This window comes from Lepus europaeus, chromosome 1 (assembly GCF_033115175.1).
Source record: "Lepus europaeus isolate LE1 chromosome 1, mLepTim1.pri, whole genome shotgun sequence".
Taxonomy (NCBI): Eukaryota; Metazoa; Chordata; class Mammalia; order Lagomorpha; family Leporidae; genus Lepus; species Lepus europaeus.
The window spans coordinates 167,453,119-167,478,436 of NC_084827.1; the positions used below are offsets into that span (position 1 = coordinate 167,453,119).

Below are 25,318 nucleotides of genomic sequence, written 5' to 3' on the forward strand. Positions count from 1 at the left end.
AAATTTTTATGACAAAATTAGTTTTCAGGTACTTCTTTTTATTTAAAACTCTATAAGCTTTTTACCCTGCCTTATTATCTCTTTAGCAAGATATATATACATTGCTTTGGAAAGTTTGTTAATTTGATTTTTCAAAGTTATTTAAAAAATTTATTTTAAATCTTCTTCCCCTTTTGGATTGAAGTAGTGAGTAATCTTAATTTATTAAAATATTATTAGAAACATATCAATTAGATGATGAATTATTTTCTTTTTTTAATTCCTCATAGATGATTTACCAGTTTTCTTTTAAACAATAAAACTTCAATTAGTGAAATATTAAAAATAGCTAGGAGGTGGGTATTTATTTTTAATATTTATTTATTTCAGAGATAGAGTTATAGACAAAGAAAGGGAGAGACAAAGAGACAAGTCTTCCATCTGTGGGTTCAATCCCCAAATGGCGGTAACGGCCAGAGCTTTTGCTGATCTGAATCCAGGAGCTAGGAACAACTTCGGGGTCTCTCATGTGGATGCAGAGGCCCAAGCACTTGAGTCATTGCTACTGCTTTACCAGGCCATAGCAGAGAGCTGGATTGGAAGAGGAGTGGCTAGGACTCAAACTGGTGCCCATATGGGATGCCGGCACCTCAGTGGAGGCTTAGCCCATTATGCCACAGAACCAGCCCTGGAGGTGGTTATTTAACCTATTTAGACACTTAATCCTGTATCAGAATGCTTGGGCGCAATGCCTGACTCAGCTCCCAACTCCCAAGTCAGCTTCCTGCTGATGCACACCCTGGGAGGCAGTGGTGATGGCTTAAGTAGTTGGTATCTGTCACCCATGTGGGAAAAGTTGAATTCTTGGTTCCTGGCTTTGACACCGCCCAGTCCTGGACCTTGCGGGCATTGGGGAGTGACCCAGCAAATGGGAACACACCGTATCTCTCTCAACAACAAAAAAGAGCTGTGTTGCTTTGTATAAATATGTGCACATTTCTAATGAAGTAAGCAAAAACCTAATTTGCTTTTAATTTCATGTAGATATAATACAATAATATATATTATATAAAACTAGTTACTATGATTTAAGGGATTTTCCATTATTACACAAAATTAAATTGTATAATAATTCTTTTGAAGATTTATTTATTTGAAAGGCAGAGTTACAGAGAGAAGGAGAGACAGAGAAAGAGATCTTCTATCCACTGGTTCACTCCCCAGATGGCTGCCATGGCTGGAGCTGGGCTGATCAGGAACCAGGAGCTACTTTCAGGTCTCCTACATGGGTTGCCGGGGCCCAAGCACTTGGGCCGTCTTCCGTTTCTATCCCAGGTACATGAGGAGGGAGCTGGATCAGAAGCAGAGCAGCCAGGACTCAAACCGGTGCCCATATGGGGTGCCAGTACTACATGCAGTGGCTTTACCATAGTGCCAGCCTCCTTATGATTTTGAATTTAGATATTACTTGAAAATTTCTTATGAGGAAGTCATGTATTCTTTACCTTGTTAAACTATTAGGAGCTAAGATTTAAATAGCAGGTCAAGAGAATCTCCCCAATTGGCTGTGTGACTTTAGATAAGTCACTTAATTAAAAAAATCTCATATCATAATTGGGAGATTAGAAAATGATTTGGAAATCTTTCAGCTTTAAAATCCTGTGACTCTGATTAATTCCTTTTTTTAGCTTTGTTTTCCGGAAAGTTCGAAGTTTGCTAGGAGGAAATATTCGACTTCTTTTGTGTGGTGGTGCTCCACTTTCTGCAGCTACACAGCGGTTCATGAATATCTGTTTTTGCTGTCCTGTTGGCCAGGGATATGGACTTACTGAATCTACTGGCGCTGGAACAATTACAGAAGGTTAGTGTTGTTCCTGAAATGAAGTGTCCATCTGAGACTTAAGTACAACTCCAGGTATTTTTTTGGTATGGGTTATTTTCTGCAAATATATTGGAGATGAGTAGTAGAGGTTTTTGTCTAGTAGATGAGTGGTTAAAATCGAGGTGGTATTATTGATACCAGTTTTTAGAATGTATTGGATGCATCTGTAGTCAATAATTCATCTAGAGAGGCTTTTCATATTAAACTATTCAGGTATTTAGCATTCTGGAAAGAAGCTTTTGTGACCAGCATTGACTGTGTTGTATATATTTATCTTCTAAAATCAGTTACTAGATTTCTTGTAGAAAAATGTAGGTGTTTTTGTCTAGTTGAGTGCTCAAGTTCAGAAATGTCTATGGAGATCTTTCTAAGTGTGGAGAGGAACCAGATTTGAGTCTAGTGAGTATAATTACCAGACTTCATCATGATGAGGCATTGAGGAGGAAATCACTGCCTAAATGGTGGTTGTTTCCCAGATGAGTCCCATAGATAGTGCCTCATGTGTCCCTTATAGGAGAGAGTTATTTTGCTTCCCAGTGCTAGAGAACTGTGCTCCTACTTTATATGTCGTAGATATTGATAGGTACTAAGTTTTTTAACTGCTCATTTTCCATGTTTATCTTGAGTGCTTCTGTTTACCATTCATATGCCAGGTTTTTCTTACATTCTGTGTTTTCTTGCCTTTCAGTTGAGTTCTCTTTACATAATTTGGAAGCTAATTTTAGATTTATTTAGCAGGAAATAAGCAGTCTTAAAAACATGCAAATTTAAGATTTAGATTGAGTATGGGGTTATCAATAACAGTTTGTATTATAAGTCAAAGTCTTTCAAGTGTTAAATATCAGCCTTTCATTTCTGATATTTGAATACTCTTTAAAGAACAAACATAATATAGTTGTAATTCATGATAGCAGAAGATTCCAGCAGTCTTACTCTGTGGCCTGCTTCTGAGATACTGTAGGAATTTCAGATAGGGCTTGCTATCATAAGGTAAGGTGAGGGAGACTATAATAGTGACACATGGAAGACCAGAGTTATTTGTGCTGCAATGCTGTGGGGCCTGATAAGGAAACAGAAAAGTGTAAACGGCTTGTCCATTAGTCTTTAAGCCAGGGGTACAGAGCAGCCACTTAATGAATGCAGTGGGTCCTGACTTGAGGAAATGTGATGGGAAAAAATTCTAGGGGGACTGAGGCTGTTGACTGTTGCTATATCTTTAATGTGGGTCTGTCCTCACTGGAAATTCCACACTTATCTGTGAAATTCCATGATTTTTTAAAAAAGATTTATTTATTTTCTTTGAAAGAGTTACAGAGAGAGAGGAGAGGCAAAGAGAGAGAGGTCTTTCATCTGATGATTTACTCCCCAATTGACCGCAACAGCCAGAGCTATGCTGAAACCAGGAGCCAGGAGCTTCTTCCGGGTCTCCCACGTGGGTGCAGGGGCCCAAGCACTTGAGCCATCTTCTGCTTTCCCAGGCCATAGCAGAGAGCTGGATGGGAAGTGGAGCAGCTAGGTCTCGAACCAGCACCCATATGGGATGCGGGCGCTTCAGGCCAGGGTGTTAACCCGCTGCGCCACAGTGCTGGCCCCCAAATCCATGATTTTTAAAAATGGTAATAGCTAATTCAGGTTTTAGGAAAACTCAATATAACAGTATGCCTGTGCAGACTGCAGCCTGTGGTTCACCAGTTTGCAGTTTATGATTTTGAAGATATTTAAGCTTTGGAATAAATCATTATGTTGGTAATTTAGAAAAATGAAATTGTTAACTACTCTTCTCAAATGCTTTTTTTTTTCCTTATGTCTCTCAGTGTGGGACTATAATACTGGAAGAGTAGGAGCACCATTAGTTTGCTGTGAAATCAAATTAAAGAACTGGGAGGAAGGTAATATCCTACTTTAACCATAGAGCATTAATTTTTATAACATTAAGGTTGAAAATTAGAATTGTGCTTCATTTTCTTCCTTATTTTAGAATAACAACTACCAGAGCTTATTTTTGTCCTTTGTAAAATAGTTATAATTCTATCTAGGGCTTTGGTAATACATTTAGTTACCATGTTTCAAAGATGGTTCTGAAGAATTTGTTTTTATTTTATTAAATGTAACTAAGAATTATGGCATAAACTTATGTAATGTGCTAAATGGATAATGTTTTTATTTTGTAGAGGCAAAATCATAAAATTTATTCCATCAAATGGGATTTTTTTTCATGCTTTTTTCTGTAGGAGCTTCAGTGTAGAATTATCAGAAGGATTCCACTCTAATTCTATAAATGTTTATTGCATATACCATTTAAAAAACGTTAGTTGATCCCGTTAAAATTTAGTGAAAGTTTTCTGTGATTTATTGCGATGCACCTTCTCTGCAAAGAATGACCCTAAGGCACAGAGGTCATTTTTCAGCTGTCTTTAGCAGAATTTATGGAAATGTTCAATAAATTTAAACTTGCTGTCCTTCTGAAATTATAAGAATATATCATAAATATATATTATTGGATTTTATAGACTTGTTCTCTTATTAAATGTATGACTTAGTACTTTTATTTTTATGCTAGTGTGATATTTAAGACTCTACAGAATCTTAGAACTGCTTACCTGTATAGTGTTTATAATTATTTTATATGGTAGGTGGGTGATACTGGATTTTAGAATATAGTATTCTTTTCTTTTTTGAATAGTGGCTTAAAAGCATACTTGCCTGTGGTTAAGCAACTGAAATTTTGTGCCTAGTTTCATATTGATGAATATTATCTATTCATTGAAACCAGTAGTTTCAAATTTTCACATTACATATAGGGATAAAAATACTGAATTCTTAAATTATTTTGTTTATTAGGTGGATACTTTAATACTGATAAACCACATCCAAGGGGTGAAATTGTTATTGGTGGCCAAAATGTGACAATGGGATACTATAAAAATGAAGCAAAAACAAAGGCTGATTTCTTTGAAGATGAAAATGGACAGAGGTGGCTGTGTACTGGAGATATTGGAGAATTTGACCCTGATGGTTGTTTAAAGATAATTGGTGAGCCATCTAGTAGTTTTTTGGTTAATGACTGTTTATGAAATAGTTTTGCATAAAAGATACTGCATATTTAGGAAAGCTGTTTAATAATTTCAGAGTATATTTTTATGTAATGTTGGCATAGACTATTGAATCATCCCTGGAATATGAAAGTTTTTGATAGATCTGCACTTTACTTTCCTTGCTTAAATAGATAATTAGAAGCTTGCTATTTAGAAGTTCCCAAAATTCATAATAGCAGTGATCTTTGAATTATTAGGAGATAACTGTTGGTCATTCTTTCCTCCTTGTGTAAGGAATACTCGTTTTTGTGAATTCTTTGACATTAGAGGTTATTGGATGAGACTTCCAGTACACTGTGTCTTTGGCTTGCTCAAGAGAACAAAGGAAAGCACGGCAGCTCAAGTACTGTGACCCATATTGGACAAAAAGTACCTGTGCCTACTTCCTCTGTTAATTTGTTTTTTCCAGTTAATGGTATTCCTGTCCCAGTCATTCTAACTAGAAATCTGAGAGGAGCTGGCAGACTCTGCAGTCAGTTCCTGATGCCTGTTCCATCCCATTGATTGATCCTATGGAATGTGCTTCAAAGTCATACTCTTATTACTTTCTTTGCCCTTCTTACCAGGATTGGAGGCCAGGCCTGCACTGTCTAGCATCCTATTGCAAAAAATTACTCTTTATTTCCATTCTTGGATCCCCTTAAAAACACCTTCTCATGCCACTGTGTCATTACTCAACACTGACCTTACAGATTGCTTTCTTCTGCACATGTTTTAATGGCTCCTAGAAGCTCAGTTCAGGGTATCTGTCACATGACCATTGTTCACCCATTTACCTGCATCTTCACTTGTTTCCCTCCTGCTTTATGCTGTACAGTAATTGGAGCTGACATAGTCTCTGGCCTTTGCTAGTGATTTTTACTAGGCTTTATCCACTTTCCCCTTAAGTCTCAGCCTGAGCTGTACTTAATCGTACAAAAATTAGAGCCCAATTTTATATATATATATATATTTTACTTTTAGCATAGCCATTAATATCTAATGTAACAAACATTAAGTAATTTGATAACACATTATTTGGGGAATGGCAAGTATTTATTTGTATTAAAGGTCTGATCAATGTCATTCTCCTCGGTGCTTCCCCCTCCTTGCTTTTTGTACAGATCGTAAAAAGGACCTTGTAAAACTCCAGGCAGGAGAATATGTTTCCCTTGGAAAAGTTGAGGCAGCTTTGAAGAATCTTCCACTAATAGATAACATTTGCGCATATGCAAACAGGTAAGAAAAGTAGAATTCCTACTACTTTTACTTAAAATATTTGGTGTGCTATAGGCATTTTCTGTGTATGTTATACCTTCTTTGTAGAATTTTTTTGTTTTTTTTTTTTTTTGACAGAGTGGATGGTGAGAGAGAGAGAGAGACAGAGAGAAAGGTCTTCCTTTTTGCCATTGGTTCACCCTCCAGTGGCCGCTGCGGCTGGCGCATCTCGCTGATCTGAAGGCAGGAGCCAGGTGCTTCTCCTGGTCTCCCATGCGGGTGCAGGGCCCAAGCACTTGGGCCATCCTCCACTGCCTTCCCGGGCCATAGCAGAGAGCTGGCCTGGAAGAGGGGCAACTGGGATAGAATCCGGTGCCCCAACTGGGACTAGAACCTGGTGTGCCAGCGCCGCAAGGCGGAGGATTAGCCTGTTAAGCCACGGCACCGGCCTCTTTGTAGAATTTTTATAGGAACTTTCCTTCCTGCCTGTTATCTCTGGGAACAACCCCTCATTAGCTGATTTCTCTCCTTGCAATGCTTTCCCCTCCTCATCTTCCTGTTTGTCTTTTCTATTTTTCATCTCACTGTGGTGTCCTGTGTGGTAGGGAATGGAAGAAAATAAAATCCTCCTTCCTGATACCTTAATGTACTCCCAGCTATCTGGTCTTTTGTACAAGGATGTTTCACAGGATGACTCTGGAGGAAAGGGAAATGAAGAAGTATCAGCAAACAGTCCACTGTTCAGTGCTGAATCGCTCTACTCGCAGCTAGAGCCGGGTTAGCTTCTGGGCAGGTCTGGGAACTCCCACCTTAAAGCATGTCAAGTGAAAGCTTACCATGTAGCATTCCTAGCTCATGAGATACAAAGAAAGTGGGGCTAGAGAGTTTTAAGTTAAAAAATTCCAAAATTATGTTTAAGAGAAATGTGTTGCAATATCAGATTGAAACTGTGATAACATTTTTCTATAAAAGTATTGCAAGTGGTTAATTATTCAGAGAGAGAGGGAGAGACTTTCCATCTGCTGGTTCACTTCTCAGATGCCCTCTGAACCAGGCCAAAGACAGAGTCTTCATCCAGGCCTCCCATGTAGGTGTCAGGGACCCAAACACTTGGGCCATCTTTTGCTGCTTTTCGCAGGCTATTAGTAGGGAGCTGGATTGGAAGTGGAACAACTAGGACATGAACCAGCACCCACACGGGATGCTGGGCTCACCAGCTTCACAGGTGGCTGAGTTACCTGATATGCTACAGTGCCAAACCCTCCCTCCTTTTTTTTTTTTTTTTTTTTTTTTTTTAAGATTTATTTGTTTATTTTGAAAGTCAAGAGTTATAGAGAGGGAGAGAGAACAATCAGACATTTTGTGGATGAGCCTAGGAACCCATCTATAGCAGTTGACATTTATTACGGGAGAATTGAGTCAAGTGTCAGAAAAAACAATTTAGAAATAGACTTTGCGGTATGGCCCAAATTAAAGACGTACTACATTGGGGCAGGGGTTTAGCCTGGTGGTTAAGAAGCCTATGTTCCATATCAGATACCTTGATTTTATTCCCAGCTGTGACTTTTGACCCCAGCTTTTTGGCAGTGCACACCCTGGGAGGTAGTGGTGATAGCTCAAGTGATTAGATTCCTGCTACCCACATGGGAGACCTGCATTGTGTTCCCAGTTCCAGGCTGTGGCCCTTTCTGTTGAGGGCATTTAGAGAGTAAACCAGTATATGAGAGCTCTCTGTCTGTCTCTATCTCTGCCTCTAAAATAAATAAATAATAACAAATTTTAAAAAGGTGAACTAAATTGATTTATAAATGATTCTACCCTTTAATTAGCCATTTAGTATTTACCTTAGTGATGCCACAGTTCTAGATTTTAATGTGATAGCATAACTATCTTGTTTCTTCAGGTTACTGTTTTATGATCTTCAACAAAAGTGTTTGTATGCTCAGAGTTCATCTTTCAACATAAATTCTCATGATAACCAAAAAAAAGTGTCACAATTTTTAATATTTATAGTTTTTGCTTAAAGATGTATGTATGGCACAATTTATAATAGTTAGGAACACTTGAAATTTATCATGAGATGTCAGATTAAAGTTTATTTAGCAGTGAACTCTTTCAAAGCTTGGAAACTTATTAAAACTCAAGCAAGAATACCATTGCTTGAAGTAAGTTCGCCATAGTAAATATGGTATGTACATTTAAAAAAAATGGTAGACAGTTTCTAAATGTCAGTGTAATTAGTAACTGCAGCTGTTTTGTTCGTTTAACTAAGTTATCCTTTATATTTCAGTTATCATTCTTATGTCATTGGATTTGTTGTGCCAAATCAAAAGGAACTAACAGAATTAGCTCGAAAGAAAGGACTTAAAGGGACTTGGGAGGAGCTGTGTAACAGTTGTGAAATGGAAAATGAAGTACTCAAAGTGCTTTCTGAAGCTGCTATTTCAGGTGAGTTTCTGGATCCATGAGATGCATTGATAGCTCATTCATTTTGTGCCTTTCTAATTTCTTTATGTAGGCACCTATTGCTATAAACTCTCTCCTCTTACCACTGCTTTTGCTGTATTCCATAAGGTTTGATATGTTGTGTTGTTATCTTCATTTGCTTCCAGAAAGTTTTTTTTTTTTTCTTCTGTGACCCACTGTCCATGCAGGGGCATGTTGTTCAGTCTCCATGTGTTTGCACATGCTCTAGAGATTCCCAAGTTGCTGATTTTGGTTTATTTGGTGGATACCTAGGAGTGGAATTAATGGATCATTTGTCAACTTTATATTAAATCTTTTAAAGTACAATCTAACAATCCTCTGCCTAATCCAAGTCACAAAGACATAGCTCAAAGACATAAAACTTCTAAGATTTGCCTAGTTTTAGGTCTTACATGTAGCCTTTTAATTAATTTTAAGTTAGATTTCCTATGTGGTGTGAAAAGGAAGTAGTTTCATTAAGTAATATCTATATTGGGAAGAATTATGCAAGAGATACACAATCAGTATATATTAGGTTATATATTTTAAGATACAAATGTGTGTGTGTGTATGTATGTATGTTGGGGGAGGAGAGAGAGAGCGAGAGAGTGTTACTGCAAGAAATTGGCTTAAGTGACTGGGGTCTGAATAGCAGTATACAAAATTTTCAGGGCAAACTGTCAGAAGGGCTAGACCCTCAGATAAGAGCTGAAACTCCTGCCCATGTGCAGAATTTGTCTTTGGAAACCCTCTTTCTGCTTTAAGGTCTTTCAATTGATTGAATCAGCCCCACTAAGTTTAGCTAGTATGTACAAAATACCTTCACATCAACATCTACATTAGTATTTAAGTAGGAGCCTGTACTTCTGGACACATAAAATTGACTTCACTGGCCTACTTCTTATAAATGACATTTACACACATTAATCATAGTTAATTCCATATACAGACAGTTCCAAAGTTAGACTTCTGCCCAGCTTTGACAACAGTCATTTTGTATACAGTTGAAAATACACCACCCTTTCCCCAGAGACACAAACTCCTTGGGTGATTTTAACTCTGTTTCCTTCGATGGCCTATAACCTAAGTACTGTGATACAAAGTTTACTGTTACTAATCCATCTTATGACTATCAGAAAATAAGAAAAACACAATAAACGCAAGCATATCTTTGACATAGTTAGTACTCATGACTGTTAGAGTGCTCATAGCTCCAACTGGTTATGCTGTGCTTAGTTTCCTGAAGCATGGGTTTAGATGATATTATCACAAAAAAGGATAATTTTGGGCCGGCACTGTGGAGTAGCTGGTAAAGCTGCTGCCTGCATCCCATATGGACACTGATTCAAGTCCCAGCTGCTCCACTTCCTATCCAGCTCTCTGCTATGGCCTGGGAAAGCAGTGGAAGATGGCCCAAGTGCTTGGGCCCCTACACCTGTGTGGGAGACCCAGAAGAAGCTCTTGGCTTCTGGCTTTGGATTGGCCCAGCTCCAGCCGTTGCGGCCATTTAGAGAGTGAACCAGTGAATGGAAGACTTCTTTCTCTGCCTCTGCCTCTCTGTAACTCTGCCGTTCAAATAAATAAATAAATTTTTTTTTAAAGAAAAGATAATTTTGAGTCATCATAGAGTACTGTGCTGTGCAGTTTGAAATAATAATAAGAAATATAGTGTCAGACTCTACTCCATTTGTAAGTCACTTCTTTGTTACCTGCCTTAATGATTTTGCTGCCTTTGAAGACCTCTCTGGTGACACCTAATCTTGAAGGCTCAAACCCTCAGTGTTTTTGTTTATGAATTCAAGTTAATGTATCTTTTTTTGCTCCTGAGGCAACTTATACCTTTAATTTGGTACATTTCCTTTCTTTTAGTGTAATTAAAAAACAAAACCATAGCATTCAATTTACCACCCTAACCATTTTGATGTATACAAGTGTAGTAGTGTTTATTTATATTAGTGGCTGTAGAGTTCTAGGACTTGGTCTTCCAAAACTGAAGCACTGTGCCTGCTAGGCTCTGATTCCCTTTTTCTTGCTTTTGACAGTCACCTTCCTACTTTCTGTTTCTGTAATTTGACTTGAATTATTTCATTAAGAGTGGATCATAGTACTTGTCCTTTAGTGACTGGCTTGCTTTGTCATACCCTCACAGTTCATCCATGTTGTAGCATGTGACAAGATTTCCTTCTTTTTAAAGCCTATATATTACTCTGTTGTGTGTGTAAGGGGATTTCAGCAGGTTTATAGAAAGACAGAATTAAAAGAAGTAATTTTGGCCATTCATAGTTCCTTGAGATTCCATATAAATTTTAGAAGATTTGTTTGTCTATTTCTTCCACAAAATACCATCAGAATTTTGGTAAGGATTGTGACAAATCTGCCAGTTGCTTTGGGCAGTAGTGTGGAAATTTTTTTTTTAAGATTTATTTACTTATTTGAAAGGAGTTATGGAAAGAGAGGGAGACAGAGATCTTTCATCTGCTGGTTCACTTCCCAATTAGCCGCAACGATTGGGGCTGAGCCAAGCCAAAACCAAGAGCCAAGAGTTTCAACCAGGTTTCCCATTGGGCCATCTTCAGCTGCTTTTCCCAACAAGGAGCTGGATCAGAAGTGGAGCAGCTGGGATTCGAACCGGTGCCCATATGGAATGCTGGTGTTGCAGGCCTTAATAATTTTGCTGCCTATAACCTGCTGCACCACAGCACCAGCTTCTAGTGTGGAAATTTTAAAGATATTGACTCTTCCAATACAACAGTACAAGATATCTTTCCATTGCTTGTATCTTTAATTTCTTTAAGCCTTTTTTAGTTTACAGTGTATATGTTCACCTCTTTGGTTAGGTTTGTCCCCAATTTTTTCCCCCCACAATGGTTATTGTTAGTATATAGAAATACAACTGACTTTTGCTTGTTGATTTTGTATCCTTAAACTTTGCTGAAATCTTTGTTGTTGTATTTTTATACATATTAGGATCATGTGATCTGCAAACAGATCAGTTGTACTTCTTTACAATTTGGATGCCCATTTATTTGTTTCTTGTCAGGTTGCTCTGGCCAGTACTTCCAGTATTATGTTGAGTAGCAGTGGCAGGTGGGAAGATCCTTGTCTTGTTTTTGATATTAGAGAGGAAGCTTTCATTCCTTTGCTATTGCATATGATGTTTGCAGTAGGCTTTTCATGTATACCTTTGCTTTTTTTGAAGCGATTTTTTTTATTTCTACTTCATTGAGTGTTTTGATTTTGAAAAGGTACTGAATCTTGTCATGCTTTTTCTGCTTTGAGAGGATCGTATGATTTTTTTAAATCAACTTCCTTTTTAAATTTGGTGTGACTGATTTTTCCATATGTTGAAGCTGCTTTGCCTTTCAAGTGTAAATCTCACCTGGTGTTGATGTACTATTTAGTTTGATTTTGAGAGTATTTTAGGGGCATTTTTACATCAATATTCATCAGGTCTGTAGTTTTCTTACACTTTTTTCTGGTTTTGATATCAGAATATGGCTGACTTTATAGGATGAGTTTGGTATTTCCTCTCTAATTGGGAGAATTTGAGGAGGATTGCTGTTAATTTGGTTTTTAAAACAATTGGTCAAATTTTCCATTACAACTATTTTATAAATTTTTTTACAACTTCACATTTTCCTAATGTCTCCTCATCATCCTGCAGACTGTAGTACCCTACCCAAGTGACCAGGTGTACCATTGTGATAAGGCTGGTCTATGTCAATAGTTCACCTTCTTGCCCTCCCCTGACTGGCTTAGTGACCTTCAAATGCACCAGGGAAATCCCCTCAGCGTTTGCTTATGTGCTCTGCTTCTGCTCCCCTTAATGGCATTTGCCCCTGTATCCTCACTCTCTGATCAGTTGACCGGTTGGTGTGACCTGGTGTGCCTCTCTAAGAATAATAACGTTTCTTTCACCACCTCTCTGTTGTTATTCCGCATCTGCTCCTTTCCCAGCCCTCATGAGCTCTCATTTTCCTTTAGCCCTCCTACTGGTCCCAAAGTCCTAACTCCCCTGTTATGTCATGGAATTATGTGGCTTCTTCCAAGGGTATTGTCATGCCTTGTTGCTGTTGTTATATTTATTTTTTCCTATTTACTTTCTTGCGTATAGTGACAGTTTTGATCCCCTCTGCATATCTGTCTGTATTCCATAGATATTTTCTTTGTGGTTATCAGTGCAATTACATAAAAAGCTAGTTATAAAATCTAATAGCTTAACTATAATTTTATATAAAAATCATACTCCTTTCCGTCTTTCTCCTCCATTGATATTATTGATGACACCAGACACCTCCTTTTAAATTATGTATCCACCATCTTAGATTTATAATTACTTTGTATGGCTTTGTTTTTGAAATTCTATGCTAGGGGAGTGCATTTAGCCTAGCAAACCTGTTCCTAAGATGTTTATATGCCACACTGGAGTAGCTGGCTCCAGCTACCGACTCCTGCTTCCTTCCAGTGCAGACAGACCCTGGGAGGCAGTAGTGATGGCTCAAGTGGGAGAGTTGAATGAAGTTCCTGGCACCTGACTTTAGCCTTAGCCCAGCCCCTGCCATCACAGGCATTTGGGGATTGAACCAGTAGGTGTGAGCTCTCTCTGTGTCTCTGCCTCACTGTCTCCTCACACACGAGTGGAACGGACTTTTGTACTGGATTTACAAGTGATTTATGTACATACACTCCTGTAGAATTCTGTATTTCTCTGTGTATTTGCTGCAGAATTTTATATTTTCATGTGATTTTTGTATTACTATTTTTTGTCCTTAAAGGACTGTCATCATTTCTCATAGAGTAGATGTAATGGTTATGAATGATTTCAGCTTTTACTTATAGGGAAAATTTTAATTTTCTTTCATTTTCCTAAGATAGATTTTAATTTTCCTTCATTTTTCTAAGATAGATTTATTTATTTATTTATTTAAAAGCGCTAGAGAGAGAGAGAGAGATCTTCCATCTGCTGGTTCACCCTCCAGGTGGCTGTAATAGCCAGGGCTGAGCCAGGCAGAAGCTAGGAGCCAGGAGCTTCATCTAGGTCTCCCATGTAGGTACAGGGGCCCAAGCACTTGGACCATCTTCTAGGTGCATTAGTAGGGAGCTGGATCTTAAGTGGAGCTGTTGGGACACAAACCAGTGTCCATGTGAGATGCTGGCATCACAGGTGGCAGTGGCTTTACCCAATAAGATAGAATGCTGGCACCATTTTCCTTCATTTTTTTTTTAAAGATTTATTTATTTACTTAAAAGTCAGAGTTACACAGAGAGAAAAGGAGAGGCAGAGAGAGAGAAGTTTTCCATCTGCTGGTTCATTCCCCAAATGGCCACAATGGTTGGAGCTGCGCCGATCTGAAGCCAGGAGCCAGGAGTTTATTCCGGGTCTTCCATGTGGGTGCAGGGCTGAAGCACTTGGGCCATTTTCCACTGCTTTCCCAGGCCACAGCAGAGAGCTGGATTGGAACTGGAGCAGCTGGGACTTGGGCGCCCATATGGGATGCCGGCACTGCAGGTGGCAGCTTTACCCGCTACACCACAGCAACAGCCCCCTTGTCCTTCACTTTTAAAGGACAGCTCTGCCAGGTATAAGTTTCTTGGTTGGCAGTTTTTTGTTTTTTTTTTTTTCCTTCTAGTATTTGGAATATAACATCCTATTCCTTTTTAGCCTTCAGTCTTTCACCTGAAAAGTCCGATATTCTAATGAAAGCTCCCTTGTACGTGATGAGTCACTTTTTTATTTTTGTAGTTTTATTCTTTGTAGTTTTTGACACTTTGATCGTAATATTTCTGAGTGTAGTTCTCTTTAGATTTATCCTAGGGAGTTCTTTGAACTTCTTGAATTTGTGTGCCCGTTATTCTTAGATGTAGGGAATTGGGAGCCATTATTTCTTTAAATAGGATCTCTGGCGCTTTCTCCTTTTTTCCTCCTGTGATTCCCATAATGTATGTTTTTCCGTGTGATGATGTCCCATAGATTTTTTAGGTTCCTTTCATGTTTTTTGTTTTTTCCTTTTTTTTGCTCTTCTACTTTGTAATTTCAAAAGCCCTCTGTTGAGTTTGCTAATTTTTTTCTGATCAGATTTCTTGTTGATATCCTCCAATGAATTTTTCAATTTGTTTATTTTACTCATTTCTAGAATGTGCTTGGTTCTACTTCTTAGTGGGTTTTAGGTCATTATTATTAATCTTTTCGTTTATAGTCTCATAAATTATTTTCCTGATTTTTTTGGTCATCTGTGTTCTCTTCTTGAGTGTCCTTACTGTATTATTATTATTATTATTATTTGCATTCTTCATTTGATAATTCACAATTTTTCTTTGAGTTTGATTTCTGGAAATTTAGTTTGGTCTTTTTGATGGGCCTTGTGCCTCTCTCTCTCATTTTGGTATGTCTTACTATGTTTTGTTTGAACTTTGGCATTTGTAAAATTGGCTACTGATCTCAGTCTTTGTGTCTTGTTTTGTCCCGGGAGGATTTTCTTCATTCAGCTCTGCTAGAGATTTTCCAGCGGGCCCAAGTTGTTTCCTGAGGTGTATCCCCTCTGATTTGCTGGTTTCTATTCAGGAGCTCCACCTGTGTCTTTGTGTGATACTGCAGCCTCTGGTACTTGGGGGTTACCTTTGTTCTTGGCAACCCCTAGAACTGGCACTTTCTACCTGTTAGCACTTAGATTCAGGCAAGACAGAACCCAAAGTCAGAATGCTAGATGCACATCCCCTCCAGGAACAAGTTGGCAGTTGGGGGTATCCTCTGTGGCTTTGCACTGTGAGAAGGATGGGTTCTGGCAGGTGAATGCCATGTGTTCTCTGTGTCAGGCTTTGTTGCTGTTTTCATTTTTGCCTGGTGTGTAGGGGCCTCTCAGCTGGTTTCAGGTTCCTCACACAGGAATACACAGGATTAGTGTTCAGTCCATGTCTCGGGCGGGGGTGAGGGGACGACGGCTAAGTCTGTTCTGTCATTTTACTGACATCACTGCTCCCTCACACCTGTTTTATGTATTATTATGGTTTGATGTTTGCTAGAAACATCCAATCCCCCGTTGGATTGCAGAACACTTGAAAATAGTACCTATTCATTTTTATATGTTTTAAAGACTGTTTATTAAAATACTATACATATAATAAATTCTCAAATACTTGTGAAAGAATGAAACAAAAGTCAGCAATGTTAAGGACTTTAATTTTCTTTAAAATTAAGTTTCTTTAATTTTAAAATTGCATTTTAAAACTTTAAAACTGCATCTCCTTCTTCACCTCCCTCAGATGTGGTCTTTTCCTCTCCCTCCCTCCCTCCTTCCATTTATCAGCTGTCACCAATCTGCTGTATCAGTATTAGGAATGTAATAGTGACCAAGCATTCTGTCTTCATAGCTTATAGTGAATATCCTGATTCAATGACAAGATTCTCTCTAAGCTTTATTATTTTTTAGCATCTGAAGTCATCGTGTTCTTTGTAATCAATTCAAGGAAAACAAATGTATGTAAAGGAACATGTGAAAATGTCCTTCTTCTGGATACCAGCCCCTAGTGGTATCCTTGTCCACACATCTGGGTGCAAGTTTCCCCTGCCTATGCTGCCACTTGCCATTTTTTCTTTTTTTTAACCTATAAGTGAAATTCATTTTATGACAAAATTGTATCCTATTTTATGGCTGAATCACAATTTATTTAACTCCTTCGGTTCATGAGAATATGTAATTAGTTTTTCACTACAGTAATTATCATGTGTCCATTTTTTATTTATACTTGTATTTTTGAGGGACAGATTTCTTAGACATGAGATTTATGGGTCATTTGTTGGTTGTGCATTTTGGTGAACACTCAAAGAATGAGGAAGCTATTCTATTAGCTTAGAATTTTAATCGCACATTTTAAAATTCCTTTGCTTTTCCTTTTTTCTCTTTTAAACACCTCAGCAAGTTTGGAAAAGTTTGAAATTCCAGTAAAAATTCGTTTGAGTCCTGAACCATGGACCCCTGAAACTGGTCTGGTGACAGATGCCTTCAAGCTGAAACGCAAGGAACTTAAAACACACTACCAGGCGGACATTGAGCGAATGTATGGGAGAAAGTAATTATTCTCTTTTGACATCAGTTTGCTACGGTGAGCTCAGATCAAATAGGAAAATACTTGAAATGCATGTCTCAAACCGTGAGACAAACTCCATTCCTCGTATTAAACTGAAACTGTTATTCTCATGACATCACCATTTCTAACTGACAGGATTAGTAAAATATTAAGACAGAAAACTTGTGTCTGTCTCTTCTTTGTTTTTCCCTACTCCAGTTTACCACCTATGACTGTACTTGTCAGTATGAGAATTTTTCTGAATCATATTGGGGAAACGGTGATTTTAAAACCTCAAGTTTTTAAACATGATTTGTATGTTCTGTATAATGTTCAGTTTGTAACTTTTTAAAGTTTGGATGTATAGAGGGATAAATAGGAAATATAAGAATTGGTTATTTGGGGTTTTTTACTTAACTGTATTTAAAAATGCAAGGGTATTGATGTGAAATTATGTAAATTTCAAATGCTTATGAATCAAATCATTGTTGAACAAAAGATTTGTTGCTGTGTAATTATTGTCTTGTATGCATTTGAGAAAAATAAATATACCCATACTTATGTTTTAAGAAATTGAGAGCTTGTGAATATATGCCTGACAGTGTCTTCTTTATATATTTATTTTTTATTAGAAAAAAAAGTTTGGTTGAAGTTGCAGGACAGTCATGGTGTAATGGCAAATGATTTAATACAGCAACTGTGGCATCAGTTGTTAGCCTCCAGTAGCTTACTATCAAATTAGTGTCTTCTCTTTACTGTTGAGACTAGGAAAATGTCCAAACTTAAATGGGAGCAATCTGAAGGACAGGGTAGAATGTTTTTTTTTAAGGATAGATTTTTTTTAATGTCATTGACCATATGTATATTGAGTTGTCTCTGTATATGAACAAATTATTCATGGGAAATTATTCTATTCCAAACTCTTATTCTAGTTTTAGTCTAGGTATTAATCACATGTCTCATTTCACAGTTGCAATTTTTTTTTGATATTTTGCACTGGTGTCTGTGTGAGAGGGTCAGTGGTTGTAGTTTATTAAAAAGCACGTTATCCTCTCTTTCTGCCATAATTTGTCCATACTAGAAAATGAAATAATTTAGAATGCATTTGATAATAGCATTCTCACTAAGATACATGAGAATTTAACTTTATAAGGAGATAAGATTGATAGGCTGTATGTCAATGTAGAAGTTATTTGTGATTCATAAAACATTGCTTGTATATACATAGTCTTTCCATATGTATTGTTTGTTGTTATTTCAGGAGTAATATTACACCGATTAAGATGTGTTCAAATCAGAACTCAAGAATTGTAGGAACCACAGTTTTCATACCAAACTAGTCGCTTTTTCTCAGTTACTTTAGAAAGAAAAATGAGCATTATGTATGTGTATGTGTGTATGTGCACAGATGAGAGTAAGGTAGCAGGAGTCTCATGAAGAGCCAGGACTGTGTAGTTTTGGTCACATCACAAGTGCTGTATCTGGACGTTTCAATTCAGTGTTTTGTTTTGTTTTCAGTTTTTTTTGTATTGCTGTGTATTTGTATTATGTCTTGAATTCTTTTGTTTTTGTCATTGTTTGAATTTTAATTATGTTGGGGAAAACTGCCAAAAAGTTCAGCTGAGAGAAAGCGAATGGAACTTCTCTATGTTAGAATGCTGTGATCTGAAAGTCAAATCAGAGTGGGTGAGAGAATTAGTTTTGATGCTTTGTCTTTAAAATAATGTTTGCTTTCAAATTATTTTTAAAAAGAGGTATTTAGGAAAAAGACTCAAAGCTTCAAAGGAAAGATAACTGGTAGTTGTGACTTGAAACAGTGTCAGAGGATTTTGTAGTTTATGTCTTCAGAAACATCTAGTGTAAGGCTAGTTTAGTTTGCATCTGATTCCATTTGTTTTCTCATGTGGTAATGTTTATAATTTTTTTCAGTCTCAAGATATCAGATGCTGGATTTGAAATGCCACAGCAGAACATGAGATTAAATAGATAGAATCACTTTCAAACAAATTTTTCTCTTATCCAAATCATCCTTAGTGACTTGAAAAATAATAATTTGGTCAATTAAAAAAAACTCCAAGCATTATAATTGTAATAAATACTGGAATAAATACCAGAAAATATTTGGGTAGGAAAATTTTAAGGAATTTCACAGTAAATTGCTAAATGTAATACACATATTTGGGAATGGAATATAGGTGCTACAGAACTGTTATCTTCCAGAAATGAACCATGTGAAGACTCCTTAAACATTTCCTGTTACAGAACCATAAGCATTTTATACATGGAGACTGGTGGCCACTTCTACTCTACTCTTACTCACCCTTGCTGATGTATTTTACCTGAAATTTCATTAAGTTTTTAACTAAGAACAGAACAAAACTGAAAGTAGTATCTACTTTCTAAATGCTACTTTATTTTTTAAGTAGTAGAGTTATATTCATGATCTGTAAAACTTGCAATTTTGGGGGCAATGTTTAAAAATAGAGTAACTTGAGATAATTATTTGCTGCTACAAGACTCAAAATTTTAGAGTTTTTAAACAATTAGTCCCTGGGATACAAGTTGTAAAATTAAAAAAAAAAAAAAACACTCTAATATGTGGGTACCTTCTTTTACTGCAAGAATTGTGTATATCTGTGATGTGTAAGAGGGCTGTCCACATTTCACTGTGTACTGGGTCACACTTGCAGTGTAATGCCTCCTTTCTATGCTTACAATTCGTGGTTTCCTGTGAGCTTATTTCCAGTGGGTTCTGGGTTATTGCTGTTTTCTGCCTGAAGAAGTGTGTATCAGAAAGAAGCTACATGGCTACATGGTATGGACTATTTATTTGTAACTTGACCCGAAGTTTGAAGAATAAAGAGATGTAAAAATTAAAGTTTCTGATATTAAAATTCTTAATAAATATTTTTTCTCAAAGCGGAAGTTCTCCCACACTAAAGATTTTGACATTCCCAAGATTCTTGTTGGAAAAGGGAATTTGGGGGATTTTCTTTCCTGGCCTCAAAATCCATTCAAAGAGAAATGTCTTATTCTGGAAGTTCTGATCCACTTTGTTTCCTAGTGTTCTTGTGTTCTGGCTTTGCTCTAACCCTAGCTGTGGGCCTTTCCATTCCTTTCTTGGTTTTAACTGCACAGAAGGTATGCTGTTAGTGTTTTAAAGCCAGTGTTTACAAAATGTTGTCTACACTTACAATATTCACATAGCATGAAGTCTTCAGTAGGTTGGTAAATTAAAGTTTGACATTGAAATTCATGGGCTAGACCCTCAAGGCATTCGGATCTGGCTGAAGAGCCCATGAGAGTATAGTAGGCATGGAAAGCCAAGATATCATGGAAAAAAAAAAAAAAAGACCTAAATGAAAGATCTCTGTGAGTGAGATCCCAGTGGAAAGAACGGGGCCATCAAAGAAGGAGGTACCTTTCTCCGAAGGGAGGAGAGAACTTCCACTCTGACTATGACCCTATCGGAATAAGATCAAAGTCAGCGAACTCTAAAGGCTTCCATAGCCCTGGCAACTCATGACTAGAGCCTAGGGAGATTACTGACGCCATAAACAAGAGTGTCAAATTGTTAAGTCAGCAACAGGAGTCACTGTGTACTTACACCCCATGTGGGATCTGTCCTTAATGTGTTGTCTAATGTGAAGTGATGCTATAACTAGTACTGAAACAGTATTTTTATACTTTGTGTTTCTGTGTGGGTACAAACTGATGAGGTTAATTATATACTGAATTGATCTTCTGTATATAAAGAGAATTGGAAATGAAAAAAAACAACCTGGTGTTAAATTGGAAATGGCATAGAAAATTAATTAATTTTAAAAAAATATTATGTAGGATCTCTGTCTTTAATGTGCTGTACATTGTTATTTAATGCTGTAATTAGTACTCCAATGGTAGTTTTTTCACTTTATGTTGCTATATGGGGCAAACTGTTGAAATCTTTACCTAATATATACTAAACTGATCTTCTGTATATAAAGAGAATTGAAAATGAATCTTGATGTGAATGGAAGGGGAGAGGGAGCGGGAAAGGGGAGGGTTGTGGGCGGGAGGGAAGTTATGGGAGAGGGGAAGCCATTGTAACCCATAAGCTGTACTTTGGAAATTTATATTCATTAAATAAAAGTTTAATAAATGAAAAAAAAAACAACAATAACAACAAAAAGAAATTCATGGGCTAGAAGCAGATTGGGAGCAATAAAATAATTTGTTTCAATCCTGTGGTTGTGAGAGGAAGAGTGCTGTGCTATGGTAGATCAGAAGCCAGCCCCTCCCTCCATGGACTGCCAGCCAGGATCTGTGGGGTATGTGTGACTTTATACTAAAACTTTAAAATAACAGTCCATCTTTCTGTGTAATCTTATAACACTCAATTTATATATGAGCCTCTGGCAACTAACATATGTTTTGTTTTTTGCATTAACTTAAGACGGTTATGCCTTGTTTCTCTTAATTAAATTTTCTTGGATTTTGTTTTTTAACACTAATTGCTTAAGATTTCTACCACACTACCTACAGGTTTTATGATGAGGCATACCAAAGTAGCAGACTATGTGCAGATAAATAGCCTGGTTTAAGTTGTAAAAATCTGTTTATCTTCTGATTTTTAAAAAAGTGCTCTGATTCTTTAATCAATCTGCATACAGGCCTGTAATTTGCCAATGCCTGTCCATTTCAGACGTGGCACTGAACCCAGTGCCACAGCATGGTGCCTGGCCCCAGAGCAAGTGTTTAGCAATTATTTCCGAGTACATTAAAGTGTTAAAGTTGGTGTTTGGCCTAGCAGTTAAGACACCCACATTCCATGTGGAATGCCTGGGTTCAGTATCTATCTATGGCTCCTAATTCCAGCTGCCTGCCAATGGCAGACCCTGGGAGGCCATGGTGATGACTCCAATAATGACTGCAGTCACCCACGTGGAATTCCTGGATTGAATTCCCAGCTTCCAGCTTGGGCCGCCTTTCAGCCCTAGCCATTGTGGGCATTTGAGGAGTGAACAGGCAGATGGGAGCTCCACTCTGTATTTGTCTTTGCTTCTCAAAAAAAAAAAAAAAAAGTTATAATGACAATACACATAGATACTTGGATGCCTTTTTTCTAGTTCAGTTTTTTTTTTTAACTTTTATTTAGTAAATATAAATTTCCAAAGTATAGTTTATGGATTAAATTGGCTTCTCCCCCAATAACTTCCTTCCCACTTGCACCCGTCCCATCTCCCGCTCCCTCTCCCATTCCATTCACATCAAGATTCATTTTCAATTCTCTTTATATACAGAAGATCGATTTAGTATATATTAAGTAAAGATTTCATCAGTTTGCACCCACACAGAACATAAAGTGTAAAAATACTGTTTCATTACTAGTTATAGCATTAATTCACATTGGATAGAAAATCCCCATCAATCTCCTTATTTGTTGACACCTTTGAGAAACGTTGCCTTTGGTGGGATTCATTTAGAGGCAGCTTTTCCCACTCTGATTCCTCTTTGGGTTAGTCCTCAGGTCTTTGTGAAGAGTCCCATTCTGTGTGGGGTTTTGTTATCCAGTAAGGTGGGATCTCAGTGTGAAGCCTTTTCTTCCCAGTTGTGTCTAAAGAAACACGGTTTCTTTCTGGTAGTTCCTGTCGCTGGAAGTTTTTCCATGCTTAGTGCATTTGCAGGTTTCCTGTCTGACATGTGTCTTCTGCAGAGAGATGGAAGAGCTATAGCTGTAGGTTTTCTTATCCTATGCTCCTTCGTAGGAGGGTTCTTCTGCCTGTGAGTTCTTTTATGTTTAGCCAAGGGTAGGCTGCAGGTGAAGATTGCTCCATATTGTCCTTACTTGTAGAGTTTCTTCAGTGTGGATTCTTTGCTGTTAAGGATGTTATGGCTAAATATTTCCCCACTTTCCTCACATTCGTAGTTTTTTAAAAAAAACTTGTATGAACTTTCACATGTTGAATCGGGGAGGGAGTCTTAGGGGTTTGATATTTTATCAAAACTTTAAGATCAAGGAACATTTCATTGGTTTTTTTGTCCCCCTGCCACTGTCTCCCTTGCTCATCTGGATGTCACCCTCCTGACTCCTGCTGCCGCTGTCTCTGACTCATGGGATGCAGTTTACAGTCAGAGAGCGAACAGCAGCATTTTCTTTCTTGGTGGGATATGCAGAACTTGGGATGTGTGTATATATAAGTATAATATATATTTATATATATATAAATATATATAATACTGACTTAAAAACTTTAAGATCTTAGCATTTCTGACATGGTTTTTCTAATACTGATGAAGACTTCTGGTCCCACTTTTTGGTCTCACATTTTTGCACTCTGAAATAAATTATTGACGAATGGAGGACATCAGAAAGCTTTTACTTATGTGGCTTACATGCATTGATGTATACATTTTTTAAATAAAGATAGTTTTATTTGAAGGGCAGAGTTAGAAACAGACAGATGGACACATAGATCTTCCATCTGCTAGTTCACTCCTTAAATGGCTGCAATGGCCAGGGCTAGGGCAGGTCAAAGCCAAGAGCCTGGAGCGTCTGGGTCTCCCACATCAGTGGCAGGGAAGCAAGGGCTTGAGCAATTTCCCACTGCTTTCCCAGGTGCATTAGCAGGGAGCTGAAGAGCTGGATCAGAAGTGGAGCCACTGGGACCTGAACTATCATCTATATGAGCTGCAAGCAGCAGCTTAACCTGTTGTGCCACAACACCAACCCATCTCTCTCTCATATAATATAGATCTATATATGTTTATATATTTATATATATGTATATCTCCAATCTAATCTATAATGTGTATATTTTCATTTACTTGGAAGAGTGACAGTGAGTGAGAGTGCTTCCATCTCTGGTTCACTCCACAAATGCCCGCAATAGTTGGGCCTGGACCAGGAACTCCATCCCACGCGTGTGGATGGTAGAAACCCAAGTATTTGGGTCATCATCTGCTGCCTCCCAAGTGCAGCAGAAGGAAGCTGGATCAGACATGGGGTAGCCAGGACTTGTACCAGGCATGCTAATGTGGGATGGGAGTGTCCCGGGCAGTGGCTCAACCTGTTGCATCACAGTGTCTTCCTCATATCTACTGGTATTTAAAATATCATCGGCTTTTTTCCTTTTAAGGAGTTTGCCCTGAGCCATGAATTTTCAAATTATTCACTTTGATATTCCTTAATGATAATTAATGAAGTCCAAGAATGGCTTAAACAGGAGGCCTAGGTGTATGGGGCTTCTGGCTGTATGGGAAAGAAAGGGGAGGGAGAAGGTATGTTGTACAGAACTCTCAGCTCTAAAAACCCAATGCTTGGCCGGCGCCGCAGCTCAATAGGCTAATCCTCCGCCTTGCGGCGCCGGCACACCGGGTTCTAGTCCCGGTCGGGGCACCGGATCCTGTCCCGGTTGCCCCTCTTCCAGGCCAACTCTCTGCTGTGCCAGGGAGTGCAGAGGAGGATGGCCCAAGTGCTTGGGTCCTGCACCCCATGGGAGACCAGGAGAAGCACCTGGCTCCTGCCTTGGGATCAGCGCGGTGCGCCGGCCGCAGCGTGCCGGCCGCAGTGGCCATTGGAGGGTGAACCAACAGCAAAAGGAAGACCTTTCTCTCTGTCTCTCTCTCACTGTCCACTCTGCCTGTCAAAAACAAACAAACAAACAAACCAATGCTGCCTTGGAGGTCACTGTGTCTTGCTCAGGGGCCTCGTGGTCCACCAGGCTCTCAAGCCCACAGAGAGGCCACACTCCCGCTCTGCTCCTGTGAGCCCAGGACACCGTCCGGTATTTGCCAGGTGCTCCGCCTGCCTGTATGACATCTGCCGGCTCAGCTTCAGTGCTGATGCTGTTGTTGCCGACCGTGCTCTGGGTTTGATTGCTGTCTGAGCGCTGGGACAAGATCTCTGAAAATTAAACAAGGAAAGCATTTTGGCCATTCTGTTGCCATGGTTAAGAGTAGCCTGCAGGATTTGTTTGATTGTGAAACTTGGCTATGAATCAACAGCTCACTTTGGGAGCGTAAGGTGCACCAGGGGCTGAAAATGTTCCCTGTTCGCAGTCCTGCTTCTGGGAATCTGCCTTCAGGAAATACCCAAGAGATGCAGGTTGAGATTACTTGCACAGGGCTAAAAGATCTTGTTTAATCAACCGGGTACAATTTAAGCACCCTTGAGTGAGATAACAGCTGTATACTATAGAGTATTCACTTGATTATTTAGGCAAGAAAAAAAAAGTATCTGGATAGCTTGTTTTATTGTGAGAACTATTTCATGCGATGGATGATTTGGGGAGAGGAAGCTGGGAATCAGAATTCAGTGGGTTCTTTGAGGTGATGCAATGTGTTTGACAGAGAAAAGCCTGGAAGAGGAGGTGTTAGCGTGTCAGCAGGACTTGGGATTGATGCTTTTCTTTTCACACTTTTGTTTTTAAATTATTTTTTAAAAATATTTTATTTATTTATTTTTAGCTATTTATTTATTTATTTATTTTGAGTTAAAGACAAAGAGAGGGAGACACAGATTGAGAGGTGTTTCATCCGCTGGTTCACTCTCCAAATGGCCACAGTGGCCAGGAGCCAGGAGCTTCTTCCAGGTCTCCCTCGTGGGTGTAGGGGCCCGAGGACTTAGGCCATCTTCTACTGCTTTCCCAGGCCA

The 25,318-nt window shown here is 38.4% G+C and overlaps 1 protein-coding gene across 1 annotated transcript in view; it reads left to right on the plus strand.

Moving 5' to 3' along the window:
• Nucleotides 1-17,256, plus strand: part of ACSL3 (acyl-CoA synthetase long chain family member 3) — an 85,265-nt gene extending 68,009 nt beyond the window's left edge. The window contains exons 11-16 of the mRNA XM_062192847.1: nucleotides 1,668-1,840; nucleotides 3,676-3,750; nucleotides 4,703-4,894; nucleotides 6,060-6,174; nucleotides 8,444-8,601; nucleotides 16,533-17,256. Of these exons, the coding sequence (XP_062048831.1) occupies nucleotides 1,668-1,840; nucleotides 3,676-3,750; nucleotides 4,703-4,894; nucleotides 6,060-6,174; nucleotides 8,444-8,601; nucleotides 16,533-16,690 (871 nt within the window). The 3' untranslated portion in view covers nucleotides 16,691-17,256. The remainder of the gene's footprint in view (nucleotides 1-1,667; nucleotides 1,841-3,675; nucleotides 3,751-4,702; nucleotides 4,895-6,059; nucleotides 6,175-8,443; nucleotides 8,602-16,532) is intronic.
• The last annotated feature ends 8,062 nt before the right edge of the window (nucleotides 17,257-25,318 follow it).